Source organism: Trachymyrmex cornetzi, unplaced genomic scaffold (assembly GCF_001594075.2).
Source record: "Trachymyrmex cornetzi isolate Tcor2-1 unplaced genomic scaffold, Tcor1.1 scaffold47, whole genome shotgun sequence".
Lineage (NCBI taxonomy): Eukaryota > Metazoa > Arthropoda > Insecta > Hymenoptera > Formicidae > Trachymyrmex > Trachymyrmex cornetzi.
In genome coordinates this window covers 1,880,565-1,900,553 of record NW_017299509.1, presented here as the reverse complement: position 1 = coordinate 1,900,553, position 19,989 = coordinate 1,880,565, and the positions used below count along the sequence as shown (strand labels likewise).

Here is a 19,989-nt window from a genome sequence, read left to right as displayed (position 1 = left end):
AGATCTGTTTCCCCTAATATCTGTTCCATTTTTTCTACAATTTCTGGTATTAATATTTCTTGGTGTACTTTATCCGATTGAGTTAAGAATGTTATACAAATTATACTATGTATCTTGTTTTACACAGCTTGAAATACATTATTTCTTCATAAAGAAATGAGACATATTATATTATAAAAACAAGGAACTTGAACAAGAAAATGTTTTTATTTTTACCTTTTCGTAAAATAAGATATATGGTGCAATTCGGTGTGAAAATTAAAGTTATACATCTTGTGTCCACAGAATATAGATGTTACGATTCTTGTAAAATAATAATCATATAAATAAGTATTATTGATAAATATTGCAGATGTATATATATATATATATATATATATGCACACGCGCGCGTGCGCGCATGTATATACGTTTAGTAGAATGTTCTTATTGTATTACGGAAATTAAGATATAACAATAAATTTGTAAATAGTGTAACTTCGCGGATCTAATCATTTTCAGTCTTATACTAGATTTTCATGCACTTTTCACTTTTCTTCTGTATATATTCAATTGGCATTTGAACACTGTATCGTACATATATATATAATATATTAATTTCCCACACATTTTTGCCAAGCCAAGCCTCCGCACGTTATAGAAACAATCACGTATACTACAACCTACAACAAAAAAAATAAATCAAGTTAGACTGTAACAGATATTAGAAAGATCCGAAATTGATAGCAATGTTGGACTTACTATTAAAATTCCGCCGACAATGACATAAATTTTGACATTCTTCCAAAATAAGGAGCGTGCTAAGTTTCTACTTGTCTTTCTGAACGTCACGGACTAGAATAAAAAAGTGAATTTTATAATATTCTATGATTAACAATGTTAAGTTGTGAGCATATTTTTACATACATTGGCAGATAAATTTTCTGTTTTGTTTACAAGCAATTCTAATCGCTCGCCACGCATCGCTATATTGTCGATATTTTTTACCATTATGTCCTTAAGCTCGTCTAGCTCGCCATGAACTTTAGACAATCTATCAAGGTCTTTAGATTCGCTATAATGCTTCTAAAAAGGAAAAATGTAAAGTGTGAGACAGTGTTTCAAGATACATAATCAATTCTGACAGTACCATTTCGTTAGCCAAAACGTGGCCAAATTCTGTGTTCATGGCATAAGCTACGGCAGTTTGAGCACCTGGTCCATAAACAGCCAAAAATCTTCTCTTGATTTCATTGAGATACAAAAATGCTCTGGATCTTTGAAAATCCTGAAACAAAATTTTATTATATCGCTTAAAAAATGACACTGAAAAAACATGATTTTCGAATTATTACCGTGAATGAGTTAAGTCATCATTATTATATCAATCATCAAAAATGAACTAACTTGATTTTATGAAAAAAACGTTAAAATCGTCACAACTGAAAAAGGATAGTTTTTAAGAAAAATCGTCATAATTCAAAAAGGGTGATTCTTTTACGAATTTTGACATAAAAATGATAAAAATGATATTTAATCATGTTAAGAATATATTCTTTTTGCCGTTATTAATTGACTCAATAACTTTCTCAAAAGGGAAAGATAGTTTTTAACCTTTTCCAAAAAATTTAATTTTTTAAGTTGTGTCACTTTCAATCTAAATATTTGTGTGCCTTGATGTGCCTAATACATACATCGTCAGTAATGCACATGTAAATAAGGCGATCCTCGCAGATATAGTGAAAAAGATAAGGCCCTTGCGAGTACGTGAGTTTGTCATTGTCCGGTGGTATCTTTGCCAAGATTTTCGCTGTGACTTCTTCAAAGTTTCCAACGCATGCAGCATGTTTTGCCAATATAATTGTTCCGCGAGCTACCACACTGTATAAAATTGGCATATTGAAATCTGTAACAAAGTATATAGCATAAATGTGGTTAAATGTGATAAATAGATAACACATGTAAAAATTTTCTTTTATTTTTCACTAATATTAACTCAATTTTTCTTTAATCACACACATTCTCTCAGTGGGATTTGCTTATCATATCACAATTGAAAACAACATACTGCAATGTGGCTATATGCAGACAACTGTTCAATCTACTTTTAAACATGCAAATCGCTCATTTAAAAAATTAATAACACAAATTAGCAGTGACGTGAACAGTAATTTCATAAGTGCTCCATTATGTATATAGTCTCAATTTTAACCTCTAACAACCTCATTAAATTAAACTTCTCATTTTAATTATTTGAACTTCGAAATTTGAATACAAGGATACAACTAGAATACTTTTTTGAGGAAGAGATAAATCATCAGCCATCTAACATTTTTGACTTACCTCGATACAAAACAAAGTGTTTAAATGAAGGAACAGCTGCGCACTTTTTTGTTTACGCCTTCAACGATGTAACCCTGGTATTACGCGTGTTTCCGTCGATCCAAGAAGAATAATCAATCGATTGGTCTGTCGATTCTTCTCGGAAACACTGACCAAAACATCGAAATACTCTTTGCAGTTGTAAAATAGTCACATTTTCATGAAGTCATCGATAAGTGATCAGAGCGATATGGATGACAGTTCGTCAGTGGTTAGTGGTAGGCGGTAGCGTATGGTGGGGCATGAACGCCACGAACTTGACGTTTGTTCTTTTGATCTTGCGCACATTAAGAGGCGCGAAATTTGAAGCGACAATGCATTGAATACCAGTCGAATACTAATCGTAAGATTTATTCTGAGCAAATTATCATGACATTCAATAGGACCTCGAGGGTTCAGACATGATCGAAATAATATATCGATATTATCCACTATGGAAATAAAATTTTACATAAAATAATATCCATACAATTACCCTATAAGCGCATAATATTATTTAATATTAAGTAATATTTTAGGCATATTCTTATAATATTAAATGTAACATTTTAAGAATATTGTATTGAAATTATATAATATTAAATAATATTCTTGAAATATTAAATGAAAGGTTATATGTCCACTTCTGGTAATATTTTGTATAATTATTAAAAGTAACATTATTTAATGTTACTGTAATATTGTATAAACATTAAAAAGTATTATAACAAATTTTACTTTAATTTGTAAGACTGTTACATCTGTTTAGTATAAGTCACATTTCGGGCCGATTCCGGCGCCGATTCAACCCCCACCACCGCACAGCCGGGCGATCACGTGACGCTCTGCCTCTGATAAGAACTTTGCGTTACTGGATTGTGAATTCAAATTGTACTAAATTAAGAGAATAATTAAGATTTATAAATATTTTAATAATATTTCGTGGATATTAAGATATAATGCCTATGATATTATATAAGTGGACATATAATCTCTATAAAATACTCCCATAATATTAAAAAATATTATATGGTATTTTCGAAATATTATAATAACTTATTTTAATTTTTTAATAATATCCATATAACGTTCTAGAAGTATTTTGAGCTTATAGGATAATTAGGTATAGCTTTTAATATATTATGGGAGGACTCTGTTTGCCTACAAATTGGCTGCGTTTAGTAGAACGTTTATTTTGCACTGTTGCAAACTGTGAGGTGAAGTTTTCTTCACGCTCACATATCCTCACGGATCAGACTCTTAGATCTAGAAAAATGGTCTTATCTCAGCAGATAATCATAAATAAATATTTACAAAACTGTTGTGTTCCGCTAAACGCGCAGCCAATGCTCTAATACCGGGGGTGTACTGTAACTTTCAAACCTTTATATAATTATAACTCAAAAAATATTTAATGAAAGAATATTTTATTATGATGTTTTGAAAAAAAAACTCTCGAGATAAGCTGTAAGAATATGTAATACAAAATGGAGATTTTCATTAAAAAAAAATCAATGTGACCTTGATCTGATCTTGATAACGCCATCCAAAGTCAAACTGGTAGATCTTTTTAAACCCATAACATATTTCTGATAGTACCTTATTCTGCGAAGATAAAAGAGTGTACGGGCACCTCATATAATATTATATTGTCTGATAAAATACGTTTGAAACTGTATTATTAAGGCTCTAAAAGAAAAAGTCATTCATAGTGATGCTTTGGGCGTTCAAAATTGGCGGACTGGTATTGCGAAAATCTGCCAACCCTGACCGTGGTCATAATCGGCGCATGTGCCATCCACATCCATGAGCTACGGCATCTACACCTATAGAAAGCGACGCGACGTTTCAATTCTGAGCAACGGTCCTTGCACTACATACTTGCATACAGCACGTCGATGCTCTACGCTTCGCATATGTCGACGCGCCGGCGATTACTTCGACGGCTGTGTGACTATAAAGATGGAAGGAGATAACAGAACGTAATGCGAATAAGATAACGGTGTCTTCGTTGCGGAGAAGGAGACGGTTATAATGTACGCGTGAAGTTCGAATACTTCGAATCGGTATTCCGTACCGACAGTGCCTCGAAGACTGCAAGGCGAAGTTGTCGGTCAATTGTCTGAATAATCTTTCGGATCGACTCTGCTCTGCAGGGAATCCGTGAAGATCCTTGCTCAAGATTCCTGAGATCGTCTGCAGAATCAGTTCGACCTATCGTGACTTCGCCGAACTTGGCGGTGATCATGGGTAAATGTTATTTAAAATTAAATTTGTAAGATTATTATTTTAGCCTCAGTTTATGATTGCATTTCAAGTTTATAAACAATGTACAGATTACATATGATTAGTTATATGCTCGCCGCTTACTATCGGAAATGCAATCTTATATAAACTAAGAATGGAATAATAATCTCACAAATTAAAATATTGAAATTTACATGTAAATATATTATTAAGCATCGTTCGTGATCTTCCTTTATCTATTTAATTTTTCTGTTTACATATATACTTCTCGATATCTCTCGTTCGATAATTACCATAATCGTCTGTTTTATTTGTGGAAAGAACTTTGGACTAACATGAGATAGTCTCTTTAAGTGATCTTCTTTTCGAAAGGAATAAGCGCTGAATTATTAAATAAATTGGAATTGAGGACTAGTCAATGTACGTGAAATCGATAAAGAATGAAAGAAAGTGATAAGAAATTATAAAAAGGAAAATGAAAAGTGGTATAAAATGGATACAAATGGAATGATGATAAGAATGCAAAAGATTTTATATACCTATATCTGAATTCGAATGTATAAATCTTGAACCTCGTATCGGAATACTTCTAGAATCACTTCTAGAAAAATAAATGGTAAAAAATATAAAAATTTGGTATTCATGAAATGATGTAGAACGATGACACAGACGAACATGACATTTTAGCTGTGTCATAAATGGAAAGCACGGAATACTGTTACACAGTGTTATCTGTGTACGTTGCTAGAAAATACCTATTTTTTCATGCAAGACTATTTTGATCTATCCCAAGCAGAACAACATGATAATGTTGCAATAACATCAAAATGAATCGTGAGATCAATCGAGAAATAACTTTTAATAATCACTTTGGAGCCATTTTGATGACATTTCGATATAATCATGACATTTTGTTCTGCTTGGCATATTTCAGATACATTCAATTCATAACAATATAAATATAAATAGATTAATAATAGTATCAATTATTATCATTGCATAAAATTTAAAAAATCCAAATATGCACAGATAATATGATAAATTATAAAACCAGTTATGTAATAGATGAGAGAGGAAAAGAGAAAGAAGGAGAGGGGGGAGAGAGAGAGAGAGAGAGAGAGAGAGAGAGAGAGAGTTTCTTTTGTTTTATATCACAAATTGAACGAATTTAAAAACTATACAAATTATAATAATTCGTAACGTGAGATAAGAAATATGTCTATTTATATTTAATTCACCTTATAATATATATTTATATTACATACATATACATTTATTTATCGATGAGATACTTAATAAAAGTAATATAAATGTACAGTTAATATTCCAGAAAGGCATAAAAGTGGAAAAGTATTTGTAACTCGAGCAATAACTACATAAAATTCGATGTTTAGTACGGCACATTTACTATGAAAAACAGAATGTTTGTTCCTACTAATCTTATTCCTTTAACGATCAATAGCTGTACTTTATCATTAAATATTACTAAGTGGAAAAAATGATGTAACAGATATTTAATAATGTAAACGCAATTTCTATTAGCAATTATAGTAAAAAATATTATTTATTTTATCTATTATCGTTTATGATATTATTATTTATTGTTCGATTGTTTAATACTTTCTAAACTCTTTGGAATCTCACTCTAAAGTGTGAAAATTGAGCCAATCTTGAAAAAGAGTTTAATCTTTAAGAATGAAAATCTTTCAAAGTGAGATTCACTCTAAAAGTTTTAGAGAGTGCAAACAGTTAGAATGTCTCGTCGATTAATTATCACAATGACATAATTTCGATATATACCTACTTTTATCTTTTTTATACGACTCAATCATATAACTTTTTATCGTTACTTATCGATAAATTCGTAAATTTAATTTAATTTCTTCTTTGTCGAGATGAAGTTATCAAATTAGTTGTGCTCGAAACGGATAGCTTCGGCTTCAAACACGAATTCTCTTTATGCTCGAATAATCCCTCTTTCTTACTGTATTGATTTTGCGAAGGGTCCGTATAGCCCTCTAGAAGGGAAGACTATAATTAGGAATTTTCCCCTCTTTAGTGAGAAGAAAGTGTATTTTCGAATAAAGAAATCAATAATTTTCGGTTGGGAGCATTCAAAAATAAAAAATAAGTTTACAAACACATGTACAGTGAACATTTTGTCCTATAAAAATATTTCACCTGCGATGCAAAGTCAGTGAACTTTAAAAATTATACGTACATTAATTTGTAAAATAAAATTATAAGTAGTCTAAGCAAACATAAGTTGTTTTTAAACATTTTTATTGATCCTTTTTATTCGTTTGAAAAGGCCACCATGACAAATCCCATTCTTATAAAGTCTGTGTGACGTCTTACTTTTTCGTAAAAAGTTTTTCTTTATGTCTAAGACGGTCTAAGACATTGATAAATAGTGAAGCTTGTATATTAATAAAATTATCATCGTTCCTCTCTTGCTCTTTAGTCAAGTACTCACGTGAGTTACTTTTAAATTTGATTGTCGTTGATTAGTATTTCTTAATCGTTAATCATTACTGTCTGCTTCGCAGAAATATGCTGTTTTATCGTTTTTAAAGCGAGATATATTTACTTTGAAAGAAACATTGATTTAAAATTTTTTTTTTCTTGTCCAAAATCTTCTATATAATAAAAAATGTAGGTTTGAGTCGCAAATACATTTTTTCAATTTTTATAAACTGAATTTTATTCTAATAAATGAGCTTATGCTGTCAGGTGAAGATATTGAAAACTTTACAGAAAAAATATTCTACAAAAACTCTGCATTGTACTGACTCTATGCGCTTCGTTGCACTTAATTGTATCGTATACGTGTTAACCGGTCTTGCATGTATACATATCATTACATTAGCGGAAATATATACTACGTAAAAAGAGAGTGCGAAATAATCAATATAGATATATTGCGTTTTGTATTTTCATCCCATATTGTTTTTACGTCACATATTTTTTTAATATATATAGAATTTATGTCAGATTTCCATTGACGATACCGCATTACGCGCGCATTCATAATATATCGGAATTGTGTTTTACAATTAAAATTATTCTCCTCATCTTCCACCTTTTTCTAGTAACATTAAGTGCATCGTAATGTGCAGAGTCATTATACATTGCATTACGGTAAACGACCAGATGACCTCGTTTAATATCCATTTTATGAAACATTTCCGGAACTCATAAAACCGGTCATGCATCGTGCGGATCTAATTTTTATTACGGAAAAGAAATAAATACGACTTTCTTGGGTCTTGACTCTTGAGTGTTACGGAAAAGAAATGAGTACGACTTGTTACGGGTAAGAAATGAGTATTTAAGTAATCGTTTATGTTTTGCATATGTCATCTGAGAAATCAAATGATCTCTTGGATGATATCGCCACCTTGAACCAGTAATATATCTCTATATATGTTTAAATATGTAAAATATTTAAAATATATTAAAATTTTCAACATATTTTTGAAAAAATTTTACATAGGTGACTAATGATCTATTTACTAGTGACCGGTACGTTACTGAAGCTACATTGGACGCGCATACGTCAGAAATCCGGCTCGTCTAACAACACTGCCTTGAGCAGTACTGAATTGAAAGGGAAGATCACTGTATGATATTTAAAAAATCAAATTTTTTTTCATTTTTGTAAAGTTTGGAATTTAAAATATATATCCTTAATAATTTATATTTTATTTTTTATGTCTTAGACAGAACGCGACTTACGTACGTCACAACTGCTGCTGTGGGCGTTAGCACGGCAGTTTTCTTCATCTGGTGGTGGTGGAATAGAAAACAAAAGCCTCAGCCACCGTCAAAGTGGCGAAAAGTCGGAGAACTAAGTGATATGGTTGTATTCCCCGTTAAATCACTCGGTGCAGTTCGCATGACAGAGATGGAATGCACCACATTGGGACTCAAGTCCGGATGGTTGAGAGATCGAACACTGCTCGTTATCGATCTCGAGGGACGATTTCTCACCGCCAGACAGCTTCCCAAAATGGTCAATGTGAGAAGCTGTGGAATTTATTTTCTTTATTATTATAAGAGAAAAAGAGGATAGAGAATATAATTTTTTAGAATTGTTTTAATATTTATACAGTAACTATTTAATACCCTTTTGTTACTTATTGTACGTAATTATTATACATATATTACAATATATATATATTAGAATATACAAAAAATAAGATAACGAAAAGGTTATTAAGAATGTGGATACATATTTTACTAGATCGAAGAAGTTGATCGATACTGCTAATATAAACACAGTTGGTTAATCATGTTTTCTTTTTATTATTACATACATATTTTAATGCTCAATCAAAAATGAAGCTATAATTAATAATTCCAACTATGGAAGCTATCATCCATTTTTTTGTTACGTTAAAGGTATCGCCTAGTTTTTCCGGTTCCGTGCTTACGCTTCGTGCTCCAGGCATGATGTCGGTGTCGGTGGACCTTGCACAATTCCGTGGTAAAGGTTTCCGTGTCGCTGTGTGGGGTCAAGCGGTACCGGCACGCGATTGTGGTGAGGAAGTTGCCCGATGGCTGTCGCGTTTTCTTTTTCAAGAAGATACCGGATGCCGGCTGGTTTATTATCCGTTAGATCGACCAGTGAGAACAGTGAGACAGAGAAATCTAAAAGTATTTCCTTTGCTACAAGAGACAGACTCGGTAAGTATTTTGCAACGATAAAAGATATAAGATTATTTTTAATATAATTATTTTTTTATTTTTATTTGTTTATTGTTTATGGCTGCGGTCCACTTAACACTACAAACGCTTCGAAGCGTTTGAGCGACCAATCAGAATAAAGAATTTTATGAATTGACTAATCAAAGAACGCTTCGAAGCGTTTGTAGCGTCAAGTGGACCACAGCCTATATCTAAACATCTTAACAATCTTCTAACTATCCTAATCATTCCTCAGAAATGTTTCTAACAAAGAGATCACTCTTTAACTTTTAATATTATGCACTTTCGTATTATGCACTTCCATTATAACGAAGTTCCATTATAACGAAGTTGACTAATAATTAAAAACCGGCAAATACAAGTCGCATATGATTGACGATGTAGAAATTTGAATGCAAAAAAAATTTAGTCGTGCATATATAATCATTAAAATACCATATTACATTTCAGTTCATTTTTTGAACCATCTTCAGTTCGAAAAATGAACTCTCGAAATTGATTAATTTGACTTTTTTCCATCATTTCTGTCACTAACGTTATTATTGATAAATATTTCGATATAATTTATCAATTATTAATGATGCAAGAAAAAAAAAAGTCCTTACGTCGTTTATATAATATTGAGGAGTCATAGAAAATATGATTGTGAAAATAGAAAATACAATTTTATATATGTATAAATATAATTCGAATTAATCATAAAAAGTGATTTTATTACAATGTTTTAAATGAAAACTGCAAAAAATGTCACAGGGAGCCTATCCAGATGAAACAAGTTTCAGTATGATCAACGAAGCTTCAGTAGCAGATCTTAATAGCCGACTAGACGAACCAGTTACGCCGCAGAATTTTCGCATGAATTTCGTGGTCAAGGGTGCCACTGCTTTTGAAGAAGATAAATGGGATTGGGTAAAGATCGGGAACGTAATTCTGAGAAATGTTAGACCCTGCACAAGATGTATCTTCACTACTATAGATCCGGAAACTGGCATAAAACATGCTAATGCGGAGCCTCTGAAGACTTTGAAAACGTACATATGTATTTAAAAAATTTATAGCTGTAAAATTATATTTTTAAGATTTTCTTAACCAATGTATAATATATAACAAAAAGAGGTATTATTGCATACAAAATATTTTACGCAAAAGTTGTCGAAAAATTTAGTATAACTATAGTACCTCGTGCCGCTAATAACGAAAAAATTGTTTTGTACAGTTATAGACAGATAAGCGATCCGCAAATTCGACCTGCAATTGGTGACAGTCCAGCTATGGGAATTCATCTTGGACTGCGAGGGCCAAATGGGATAGTCCACTTAGGTGATCCAATTTATGTGGGCATCCCGGAAGAGGAAACATCATCTTTGGTTTCACCATCATAGCTATATCGTTGGGACTCTTGCGAGATTTCAGAACATGAACTCGATACGGATTTAATGATCGAGGACCAAGACGTGAAAAGCGGAGTTCCAGAATGATGAAATATTGATAGAGTTATATATATGCATATATGTATGTGCGTATATATCTTCAGTTAGGTAGGTACATCAGGTCTACATATCTTCTGAAAGATTAGTGGTAAGAATAATAATATATGTTATAAAACTGTACAATTGAGGGAATGGGCGGAATAAAAGCCTAATTACAAAATCTTGATATTAATAAAAATTAAAATAACTTGCTACTTTTTTATTATACACAAATGGGTACAATATCAAATGAATTTATGTAATGTCTTTAAGAAGTTATATGTTATAATACTTCCCTATTACGATCAATATTACATAAAAAGCTACTTGCCGAAAAAAGGCTTAAGTAGAATTGTGCCTTTATTCCGCCCTTCAATTGTTAACTCTGTAATAATAGAGTTAGGATCAGATGTAACCTCACGGCACTAATTAGATATAAATATAGTTTCTTGAAAAAACGTTTCGATATCGAAAATAAGTCGAAAATTTTCAAAATTTTTATTAATTTTGATAGATTTGTAACATATATTATATGTATATAATTGCGGAAATTTGTTTTTGTAACCTCATTGAGGATTAAAGTATATATATCTATCTACTAAATTAATTATTAAGTAATATGTAGTTAATTTAATACAAGTGTATTAAAATTAAACAAATATAGGTTTGATATGTTTCAGTCTTACTTTATCAATATATTTAATTTTTTTCATGTCAAAAATAATTTATGACAGATATTACCACAATATTGAAGTATCATATGAAATAAATTAACATGAGTTTATTATAACAGCTGATACTTGCAATATTTCGCTATTAAATTGATATTTCGTGATATGTTCTAATATTAAATGTGTAATTAATATCGGAACATATTCTAAAATATCTCTCAATTCAATATATAAATTTTATATATTGAATTTTAGAAGCAGAAATAATTTCTTAATAAAAATATTCGTATATAGTAATCTCGACATTGTAAAAGCCTCGTGAAAGCATCTTTACCACTTTTTATACCTATATTGCACGGTATGTAGTTTATTTGTAAAATAAGGAAATGAAAAATAATAACATATAAATTGTTCTACTGCGTTTTGTTTAATTTTATTATATTTTATAGATAATATATTTTATTAAGGTGTTTCCAGACAATATGGCCAATATGCGCCAGATTGTCAAAGATTAGACACATACAGACACACGACATGCATAATTATCCATGAATGTAGACCAATTTAGTGAATGTTGTACAAAGTTGATTTATGTTGGCCAAATCGTTTGGAGGCACTTTTATGCGAATCTGATCTACAAATTCTATCAAGGCTTAGTGATCTTTGTCAATTTTATATTAATATTTATATTACACAGTATTTGTCTAATTTTTGTAAAAACTTTGTCATAAATATATAAATACGAAAGAGAACGTCAATAAACGGACAAAGTTAAATGTTTCTAATAATACAATATATATTCTTCGTTAAATCAACTTATTTAAGATATGATTGCAAGCCGAAACATTTGTCATAAATATTTTTGTAAAAAATAATAAATATTTTTGTAAAAAATTGTAATAAATCATTAATGTGTTTTCAAATGATAATATTCGTACATATATACAACGAGCAGAAAAATGATTGTATAAAAACTAGTTTTCTTATATAATATTATCAAGAGTGGACATATAATATAATCATCCATTCATATTTCAGGAATATTGTTTAATATTATATAATTTTAAAAAAATATTATTAAAACATTACATTTAATATTGTAATAATATAACTAAAATATGTATTATCTAATATTAAATAATATTATTATTATTAAATAATATTAAATATTATTATTATGTGCTTATATTAAAATTATGTCATAAATAGGTTCAAAATACAAAAAATAATAGTAAAAGTAACTGTTAAATTTACCGTTACCAAAAAGTTATCGTTACCAAAAAAAGTAACTTGTAACAGTAATTTAAGTAACGAGTACTTCCATTCTTTGAACATTCACTCGCGACAATAAAGATGAAGATTTTTTAATGTTTATCAACTGTAATTTCATACTATATAATTTTAATAATTACATATCTACTGTACAATATTGATAATATTTTCAAAGAACGGATAAGTTAGCATTCCTTCCTTCCTTTACAAAAAAGTTCTCAAATTCCAAATGCACAACAAAGTACTTCACTCGTGGAAGCTTAAAATTTTCAAATTATGAGTATAAATCTATTGTGTTTGTGACATATTGTGACTATGAAAGCGTTCCATGTACTTTTGTTCTCGGCCTTAATCGGAATGTTTTTGCAAAATTTGTATGTACATATTGATGTATTATAATAGTACACCACAGATTGATACATAATTACAAAAAAATTTTTATTACAAACAGTTTTTATGTAATATTGCATTATATCTATCAACTTGTGAGAAGCGAATGTCACTAAAAGTGTATAAAGATATCTTCTGTAAATGAAAAAAGCTTGTAGATATAAAAAATGAATATTTTAGTGGGATATATCTATACTTTAATTTACTTTAAGAGTATAATATCTTCATATGTAATACGTATATCTATTTATTTTAATCACTCACTATCGAAAATAATATTTTTCTAAATATAACATTATGGCACGTTAAAAAATCAATAATTGTAATGACACGTTAAGAATTTCTACTTGCATTGGAAAATATTATACTATGAAACACTAAAAGGTTCTAAGATGCTCAACGTACAACGTATAAAGGAAATTTACATTAGGTTTATTTCTTAGAATTTATTATTTATTTAATAAATTTGAATAATTTCGTGCTTGAAATTGTCAGCTAAATTAATCATTAATAAACTTCTTTTAATTCAGTTTTATATCTTCTTTTAATTAAACTCTTGATCAAACGGGACCATCTTCAAATTCCACTAAACTTTCTAATGATACAAGACTAATAGGCTCTGTTTTGATAAGAACTATTTAAAAAATCACACAAAAGATTATATTTATTATTGGAACACAAGAAATATTTATTCTGAAGGGATAAAAAATACATATAGACAAAGATGTTTTAATTAAAATTAATGTTTTAAATTCAACATTATAAAAATTAATAAATGGATAATGTTATCTGATTCTATTTTTATGTCTGTTTATTATCATACTTATGATAGAGATAGAATTAATATACATATATGTATATATCAAAAAAGTTAAATAAAAATTATATATTATTAATTAAATATGAACAAAGATCAATAATCGAGCAAAAAAAGTTACAAACAAATTAGATAATTATCAATTATGTCTTTACAACGAGAGATTATACGATTACCCTGTATATAAAAATACATTATAAGAATAAAATTAAAATTAACTACAAATTTTATGTTTATATTAATACGTTATATTATTGTTATTACAAGAATAATTTTACGTATCTTTACTTTACAAAAAGTATTATATTCTGCGCACAACGTCAATATATAAAATAGTTTATCAAAGTTATTAGCGTCGAACTCAAGTCGACACGTATCGTTAAAAGCCACGTATGTAAAAAGCATCCACATTTGTGTTTAGTATAAAGACATAATATTACAAGAATAGTTACGTTTATAATCGTTTATGCCTCGTAATAATACATACGTATAAATAATTCCGCGAAAAGAAAGGCAATCTAATCTAGATTATCTATGTGCTTATTCTATCGTTTAATACTTGCTGGTTGAATGGCATATACATACATTATCTATTAATGTACATATTTTACAGTGTAATTCTCACAAAGTTCCTAGAGAATCTGCAAAAACTATTTCTGAAATTCTTATAAAAAATATTAAAATGTGTTTGTGTCTCGTGTAGTAAAAACTAATTCAAATTACTAGCCAACGACTCGGAAACTATGACAAAGACGCGACAGACAGCGCTGGCACCATTATTGATCATCGGCTCGTTCTGCAATTTTGGGTTTATTCGAATATCCACTTGGACAAACTAGGCCGTATCTCTCTTGCCTGTATGTCTTGATCACATGGAGCTATTTTAAGTATTCCATTTACTATATCCATTGTAGATCGTGCTGGAAGATGTATTCTCGATATCAACATCTATCATATAATGCTCGATTGTTAGCTTCTTTCGTTTTAAGGTAAAAATTTTTTAATATATACTACTGACCGCGCTAATATTTTTACCTTTGTTTAATCATTTTTTGCATTAAGTGCATTAAAGGAGTTTTGATCTCACAATTATAGGCAACATACGAATATAAAATACACAAATATAAAAAGTTTTTAAACAGATCAATTTTAACATTTATATTATTTATTGTAGACAAAATATATTTGGTAAAATTAATGTTTGTATTTATATTATTTTCCTAAATTGGATTTCGATATAATTTTTTTAAATTTTATGTTTCAAATACTAATTAAATTGCAATAACTCTTTTATCTGTCACATTTCCTATATATTATATATTGCAATAACAATTTCTATTAAATGAAAATTATAAAGCTAGTAAGGTCTTTTAATGCTATAATTATTAAAAACAAATAAAATAAATTCTAACAAATGTTTCTACCCCGACCGGTTATTCTCAATGTTAACTTACAATTAAAAAATTAAACCGGTACATATAATGTGATTATTAACGCAGTGGGAAAATTGTGAAAAAAACAAAAATTAAATTATAAAATTTTTTTTTAATACTCACTTTTGTTTCCTCAGTAGTAAAAAAAAACGGTTGTCGTTTATCAAAGTTAATGAAGGCAACCACGACTTTTCTGCGGGTCGGAATTTCTTTTATGTAGCGTAATATCAAAGTGCAAAAACTGTTAAAAACGGCGTTAAATCTAGAAAATTACAATAGTATTACAATATGCTTGTAAATGAGCATTGTCGTAATTGCAGAATAAATATAACAAAACAATTGAATATAAATTAAAAAAGTACCTGGCAAATTGGTTGCAATCCATTTAAAAACGAATCGACGAATACTTAATTAATATAAAAAGCTATATAGATAAAGCGACACAAATTGAACAAATTTTGCACAAGAGAACTCAGGTCCAAATTATAGATGTTCACTTGGTACGTTGTAAAATAATAATGATTGTTATAACAAAGGCAGAGGATAACTAGGTGAGTAGGAGAAGTGTAAAAGGAGGGGGTATCCAAGGAACGTTAGAATAAAGGGGATAATGATTGTAGGATGGGAAGATAGACACGTATCATCTGCAGATAAAGATTCTGTAGAGAAACTATGGTAAGTTTCTATTAAACTATCTTCATTTTGGCGATACGTGTAAACATATGCATGATATGATATTTAATTAATCATTTTGGTACATATTGTACCACTTTATAGTACAGATCAAAAAGGACTAGCGCCATCTCTGGGCGCGATCCGTTACTCGCTCGCTCGATGACGAGACAACACCCTTCCCGACAGTCCCGACACTTCCGTAGATTCCGCGCTGTCGCGATCGACGTGGTAGTCGTGGTACTCGTGCTCGTCGTCGTCGACGTCGTCGTTGTCGTCGTTGTCGTCGTCATCGGGGGAGAGGGACATTGGCAGCACTGACGATGCTCCTTTCCAGATGGTATCTCCTGTCTCCGGTGACTAATACGATACGCGACCATACGCGACTAGCGTGGATACTACGGAGAGGAGGAACGTTTCGAACGGCCCGTTTCGTGCAACGTGTGAAATGAGCATTCCTTGAGTCGCAGTAAGTGGCGAGGTACACAAACGCGCATCCTTTCTTTCTCATTCTCTCGCGCTCTCTTTCTCAGTTTCCCCTCGGCATCGTCGTCTGTCGCGATTGTTTACCGCTGAGAGGCAACGCCGACTTGTCGCCGATCACCCTCTCCTTCAGCTTGAGGATACCCTAGTCGAGTAACACCTTCTCGGTCGACGATATCTGTCCGGAGCCGTCGCGCGACTACGCTCGATCTTCGTGTGTTCGTCCGCAAACATTTCTCACACGATCGCGCGATTGTTAGGACGGCCTGCCGCTTATTTATATCACTCCCCCTTTTTTTTCCTGTTGTCCGAAAGCCGTCCAGGACACGGAACTGCCACCGAAAAATGATCTACGCGTAAGGTGAACGTCACGCGCGCGCCTAACTCCGTTAAGGCACATGTAGTAATTGCGAGTGACTAATATCCAGCGATTATATGATTGCGTTGGGTAAGAGACGGCACTAGGCTATCACTTAATAAGCTAAACAACTTGAAGACTATTACTGCTGTGAATGCTCTTCTCTCATTAAGCTGTGTTGGCCTGTACGTTTCACAATACATTTCTCCTGTTAAACATGCCTTTGACATGTCATAAAAAGTAGCATTCTGTAGATGAAAATAGCAAACAAATAGAGAAAGGTAGAAGTTTATTATAAGTTCAATAAGAAATCATGCGATGGTTGCAAAACCGCTTTTTCTGCCGAATGCGAGAGATAATTGTCAACAACCAATAGGAAATAAAGGCTTATAACGGTCAAAGCTGGATCTTTAATGCTTAAATAATTTCCTGTGAATTTGTATATACTCTATGTGTACATACATATATATTTGTAATCACTTGGGCTACGCGACGAGATTTTTTAAAAATGCAGCTGAATTACTGTAGTAATATCACAATTAATTTGTAAATTGTCTGAAAAGGGCTCAATCTGGCAGCCGAAACTTGTATCTTAGTTTATATACATTTATATCGATAGTACCTGACGTTTCATGTTTCTAACTAATTATATGTTTTATATTTAAAACTTGACGTTTTATTTGAATTTATTTTTATTTGATTGTTGACTCTTACTTTGCCCTTTATTATTGTTAATTTATTATCATTAATTAAATTTGATCCTCAATAGACATTTATTAAAAAGATATCTTGATATGCTGGAAATCTGTAAATAAATTTATTTATTATTAGATAATTATCAAGTAGAGCTTTCAAATTATATATATGTCTATTGTATTTGTTGAAAAGATGTGCTTCGGAGATAAGTTAAACTATTACTTGAAGTTGAGTTAAACTTAATTCATAAGTACTGTTTCTTTAGAAATTTTTTCCTTATTTGATAAGTGATAAAAAATAAAAAGATTTAATGTAATTGATGAAATCTGCTTGACTAAATTTTAATCGATTATACATCGATTTTTATTTTTTACACAATCATTTTCCATCTTCCAATTAATTTTTGTATTCCCTATACTATATATATTGCAATATACAGATAAGTTAAATCTCTATTATTTCAAAACTTCTAAAAATCATGTCACTTATAGGATAACCTGATAAATTGTTTCATCTGTATGAAGAGTAAAATATATAAAAATTTGTAAATTGTATGAAGAATGCAGTTTTCTTTTTAATAACAAATTGATTGAATTAGTTACACTCAGCATTTCTTTACTTTAAATATGAAGCATCTGGATATATATAAATATATGTCCTTGATTTATTTATCTACTTTATCTTATCTAATGAGATTTCTACAAAAAATTAATTTTTTTTTAATGAGACTTCTTAATAATAAATTGTATAAAAAGTCTTAGCAAAGAGATTAAATTAATATAAAAAAAGAATATATATATGTATCATTTTATTATAATTATATCATAGTCTTGTATTTATTATTAGCAGACAATCCAAGAAGTGATCAGAGAGAAATAATACAAATCATAAGCTGTGTTAAGAAATTACATTATGACGGAATATAAGCTCGTGGTAGTTGGAGCTGGAGGTGTTGGAAAGTCTGCTTTAACTATTCAACTCATACAGAATCATTTTGTCGACGAGTATGATCCAACGATCGAAGACTCGTATCGAAAACAAGTAAGCAAATCAACTTAATTTCTTTCATGATTTTGTAATAAATTCCAATAATTATTTATTTCACATTGAATTATTGCTAGATCTAATCAATAACGAATATATTTTAATAATATAGAAATCTGGAAGATTTAAAATTACAGCTTATGTTTGTTTTTTTATTTCATTAAATACATCTCAAAATGTTAAACAGGTGGTGATCGATGGTGAAACGTGCCTTCTCGATATATTAGACACAGCTGGACAAGAAGAATATAGTGCAATGAGAGATCAGTATATGAGAACAGGAGAAGGATTCTTGTTAGTGTTTGCCGTAAATTCGGCTAAAAGTTTTGAGGTGAGCATGTTAAGTAGAGAGGCAATTTGTTTACGATTTCGAAATTACTGCACTGCATGTTCAACATTACAGGACATTGGTACATATAGGGAACAAATAAAACGAGTAAAAGATGCGGAAGAAGTACCAATGGTCTTAGTGGGAAATAAGTGTGATCTTCAACAGTCTTGGGCGGTAAACATGACTCAAGCGAGAGAGGTCGCGCGACAATATGGTGTGCCATTTGTAGAAACTTCCGCGAAAACAAGAATGGGTGTAGACGATGCATTTTATACTTTGGTGAGTGAACACTTTCTTCCTTCTCTATATCTTTAAAGTATTATACATTTCAAATAGCATGATAAAATACTCATATATTTTCATATATCGAAAATTTTTCATAATTACGTTTGAAATAGTTTCGCGAAAAGTTTCAAGTGACAAAGTTCCGTCATGCATTTCAGGTCAGGGAAATACGAAAAGATAAAGGACGCACAGGTAAACCACCTGGCAGTAGTGGGCACAAGAAACGTCGATGCTTTATTTTATAAGTCTTTGGATAACACCAATATACTTTTACTCGACTACTACGTAAAAATAGGATATGAAAAGCCTTACATTATGTTCACAGCACAAATATTTACAGCTTATCCTATAGAATATTGTAATGAATTGCAAGCACAATTTTTTCTATACATTGAGAGAGAAGAACAAATTACCTAATAGTACGTTTTTACTAATGGGCTTATGTTGCATATAAGAATGTTTACATTTTGGCAGCTTGCCATGCAATTCCATTACTGAAGCGTCTTAACCCTTGATTGAATGAAAGAATAGTATTGATTCTTTTAATTACATATATTTAATGTTGGCACAAAAAGACATTGAATTTTATATACATATATATATTATTTATATATATATATGCTTATAAAATTTCAAAATTACTATTAGTTTGCAAATTTTACTCTAATATTTGACAAGTGTTGGGCCCTCTTTATAACACGGAAAATTTATAAAACATAGACCGAAATAGCGAAACATAACATGTGGCATGAAATGTGACATATATACACA

The 19,989-nt window shown here is 30.4% G+C and overlaps 3 protein-coding genes across 5 annotated transcripts; 2 read left to right on the top strand and 1 right to left on the bottom strand.

The window, feature by feature from the left end:
* Positions 1 to 245: 245 nt before the first annotated feature.
* Vamp7 (vesicle-associated membrane protein 7) lies at positions 246 to 2,590 on the bottom strand. The gene is made up of 6 exons (XM_018513480.1): positions 2,323 to 2,590; positions 1,674 to 1,885; positions 1,130 to 1,267; positions 907 to 1,065; positions 742 to 834; positions 246 to 662 (listed from the first exon to the last, which is right to left on the bottom strand). The coding sequence occupies exons 2-6, from the start codon at positions 1,875 to 1,877 to the stop codon at positions 594 to 596; spliced, it is 663 nt and encodes a 220-aa protein (XP_018368982.1). The 5' UTR covers positions 1,878 to 1,885; positions 2,323 to 2,590; the 3' UTR covers positions 246 to 593.
* A 1,616-nt stretch (positions 2,591 to 4,206) lies between these two features.
* Positions 4,207 to 10,919, top strand: LOC108765001 (Mitochondrial amidoxime reducing component). Its single transcript, XM_018513455.1, has 5 exons — positions 4,207 to 4,590; positions 8,310 to 8,608; positions 8,992 to 9,276; positions 10,051 to 10,328; positions 10,514 to 10,919. The coding sequence occupies exons 1-5, from the start codon at positions 4,587 to 4,589 to the stop codon at positions 10,677 to 10,679; spliced, it is 1,032 nt and encodes a 343-aa protein (XP_018368957.1). The 5' UTR covers positions 4,207 to 4,586; the 3' UTR covers positions 10,680 to 10,919.
* Positions 10,920 to 16,310: 5,391 nt separating this feature from the next.
* Positions 16,311 to 19,787, top strand: Ras85D (ras-like protein 1). 3 transcript variants are annotated; one of them, XM_018513437.1, is made up of 5 exons: positions 16,311 to 16,490; positions 18,408 to 18,599; positions 18,790 to 18,933; positions 19,006 to 19,212; positions 19,377 to 19,787. In XM_018513437.1, exons 2-5 carry the CDS (start codon positions 18,471 to 18,473, stop codon positions 19,461 to 19,463), a joined length of 567 nt encoding a protein of 188 aa, XP_018368939.1. In that variant the 5' UTR covers positions 16,311 to 16,490; positions 18,408 to 18,470; the 3' UTR covers positions 19,464 to 19,787. The 3 variants fall into 3 exon arrangements, with proteins under 3 accessions (XP_018368939.1, XP_018368938.1, XP_018368940.1); XM_018513436.1 differs by having other exon boundaries at positions 18,405 to 18,599; XM_018513438.1 differs by having other exon boundaries at positions 16,311 to 16,502; positions 18,405 to 18,599.
* The last annotated feature ends 202 nt before the right edge of the window (positions 19,788 to 19,989 follow it).

Excerpts from the sequence above, each read along its gene's own strand:
- Vamp7 (XM_018513480.1), bottom strand. The coding sequence starts at position 1,877 with ATGCCAATTTTATACAGTGTGGTAGCTCGCGGAACAATTATATTGGCA. Across the intron at positions 1,268-1,673 it reads ACATGTGCATTACTGACGAT|GATTTTCAAAGATCCAGAGC; the intron begins GTATGTATTAGG and ends ATTTTGTTTCAG. Across the intron at positions 663-741 it reads TTGTCGGCGGAATTTTAATA|GTTGTAGTATACGTGATTGT; the intron begins GTAAGTCCAACA and ends TTTTTGTTGTAG.
- LOC108765001 (XM_018513455.1), top strand. Across the intron at positions 8,609-8,991 it reads AGCTTCCCAAAATGGTCAAT|GTATCGCCTAGTTTTTCCGG; the intron begins GTGAGAAGCTGT and ends GTTACGTTAAAG. Across the intron at positions 10,329-10,513 it reads CCTCTGAAGACTTTGAAAAC|TTATAGACAGATAAGCGATC; the intron begins GTACATATGTAT and ends TGTTTTGTACAG.
- Ras85D (XM_018513437.1), top strand. The coding sequence starts at position 18,471 with ATGACGGAATATAAGCTCGTGGTAGTTGGAGCTGGAGGTGTTGGAAAG. Across the intron at positions 18,934-19,005 it reads ATTCGGCTAAAAGTTTTGAG|GACATTGGTACATATAGGGA; the intron begins GTGAGCATGTTA and ends TCAACATTACAG. Across the intron at positions 19,213-19,376 it reads ACGATGCATTTTATACTTTG|GTCAGGGAAATACGAAAAGA; the intron begins GTGAGTGAACAC and ends CATGCATTTCAG.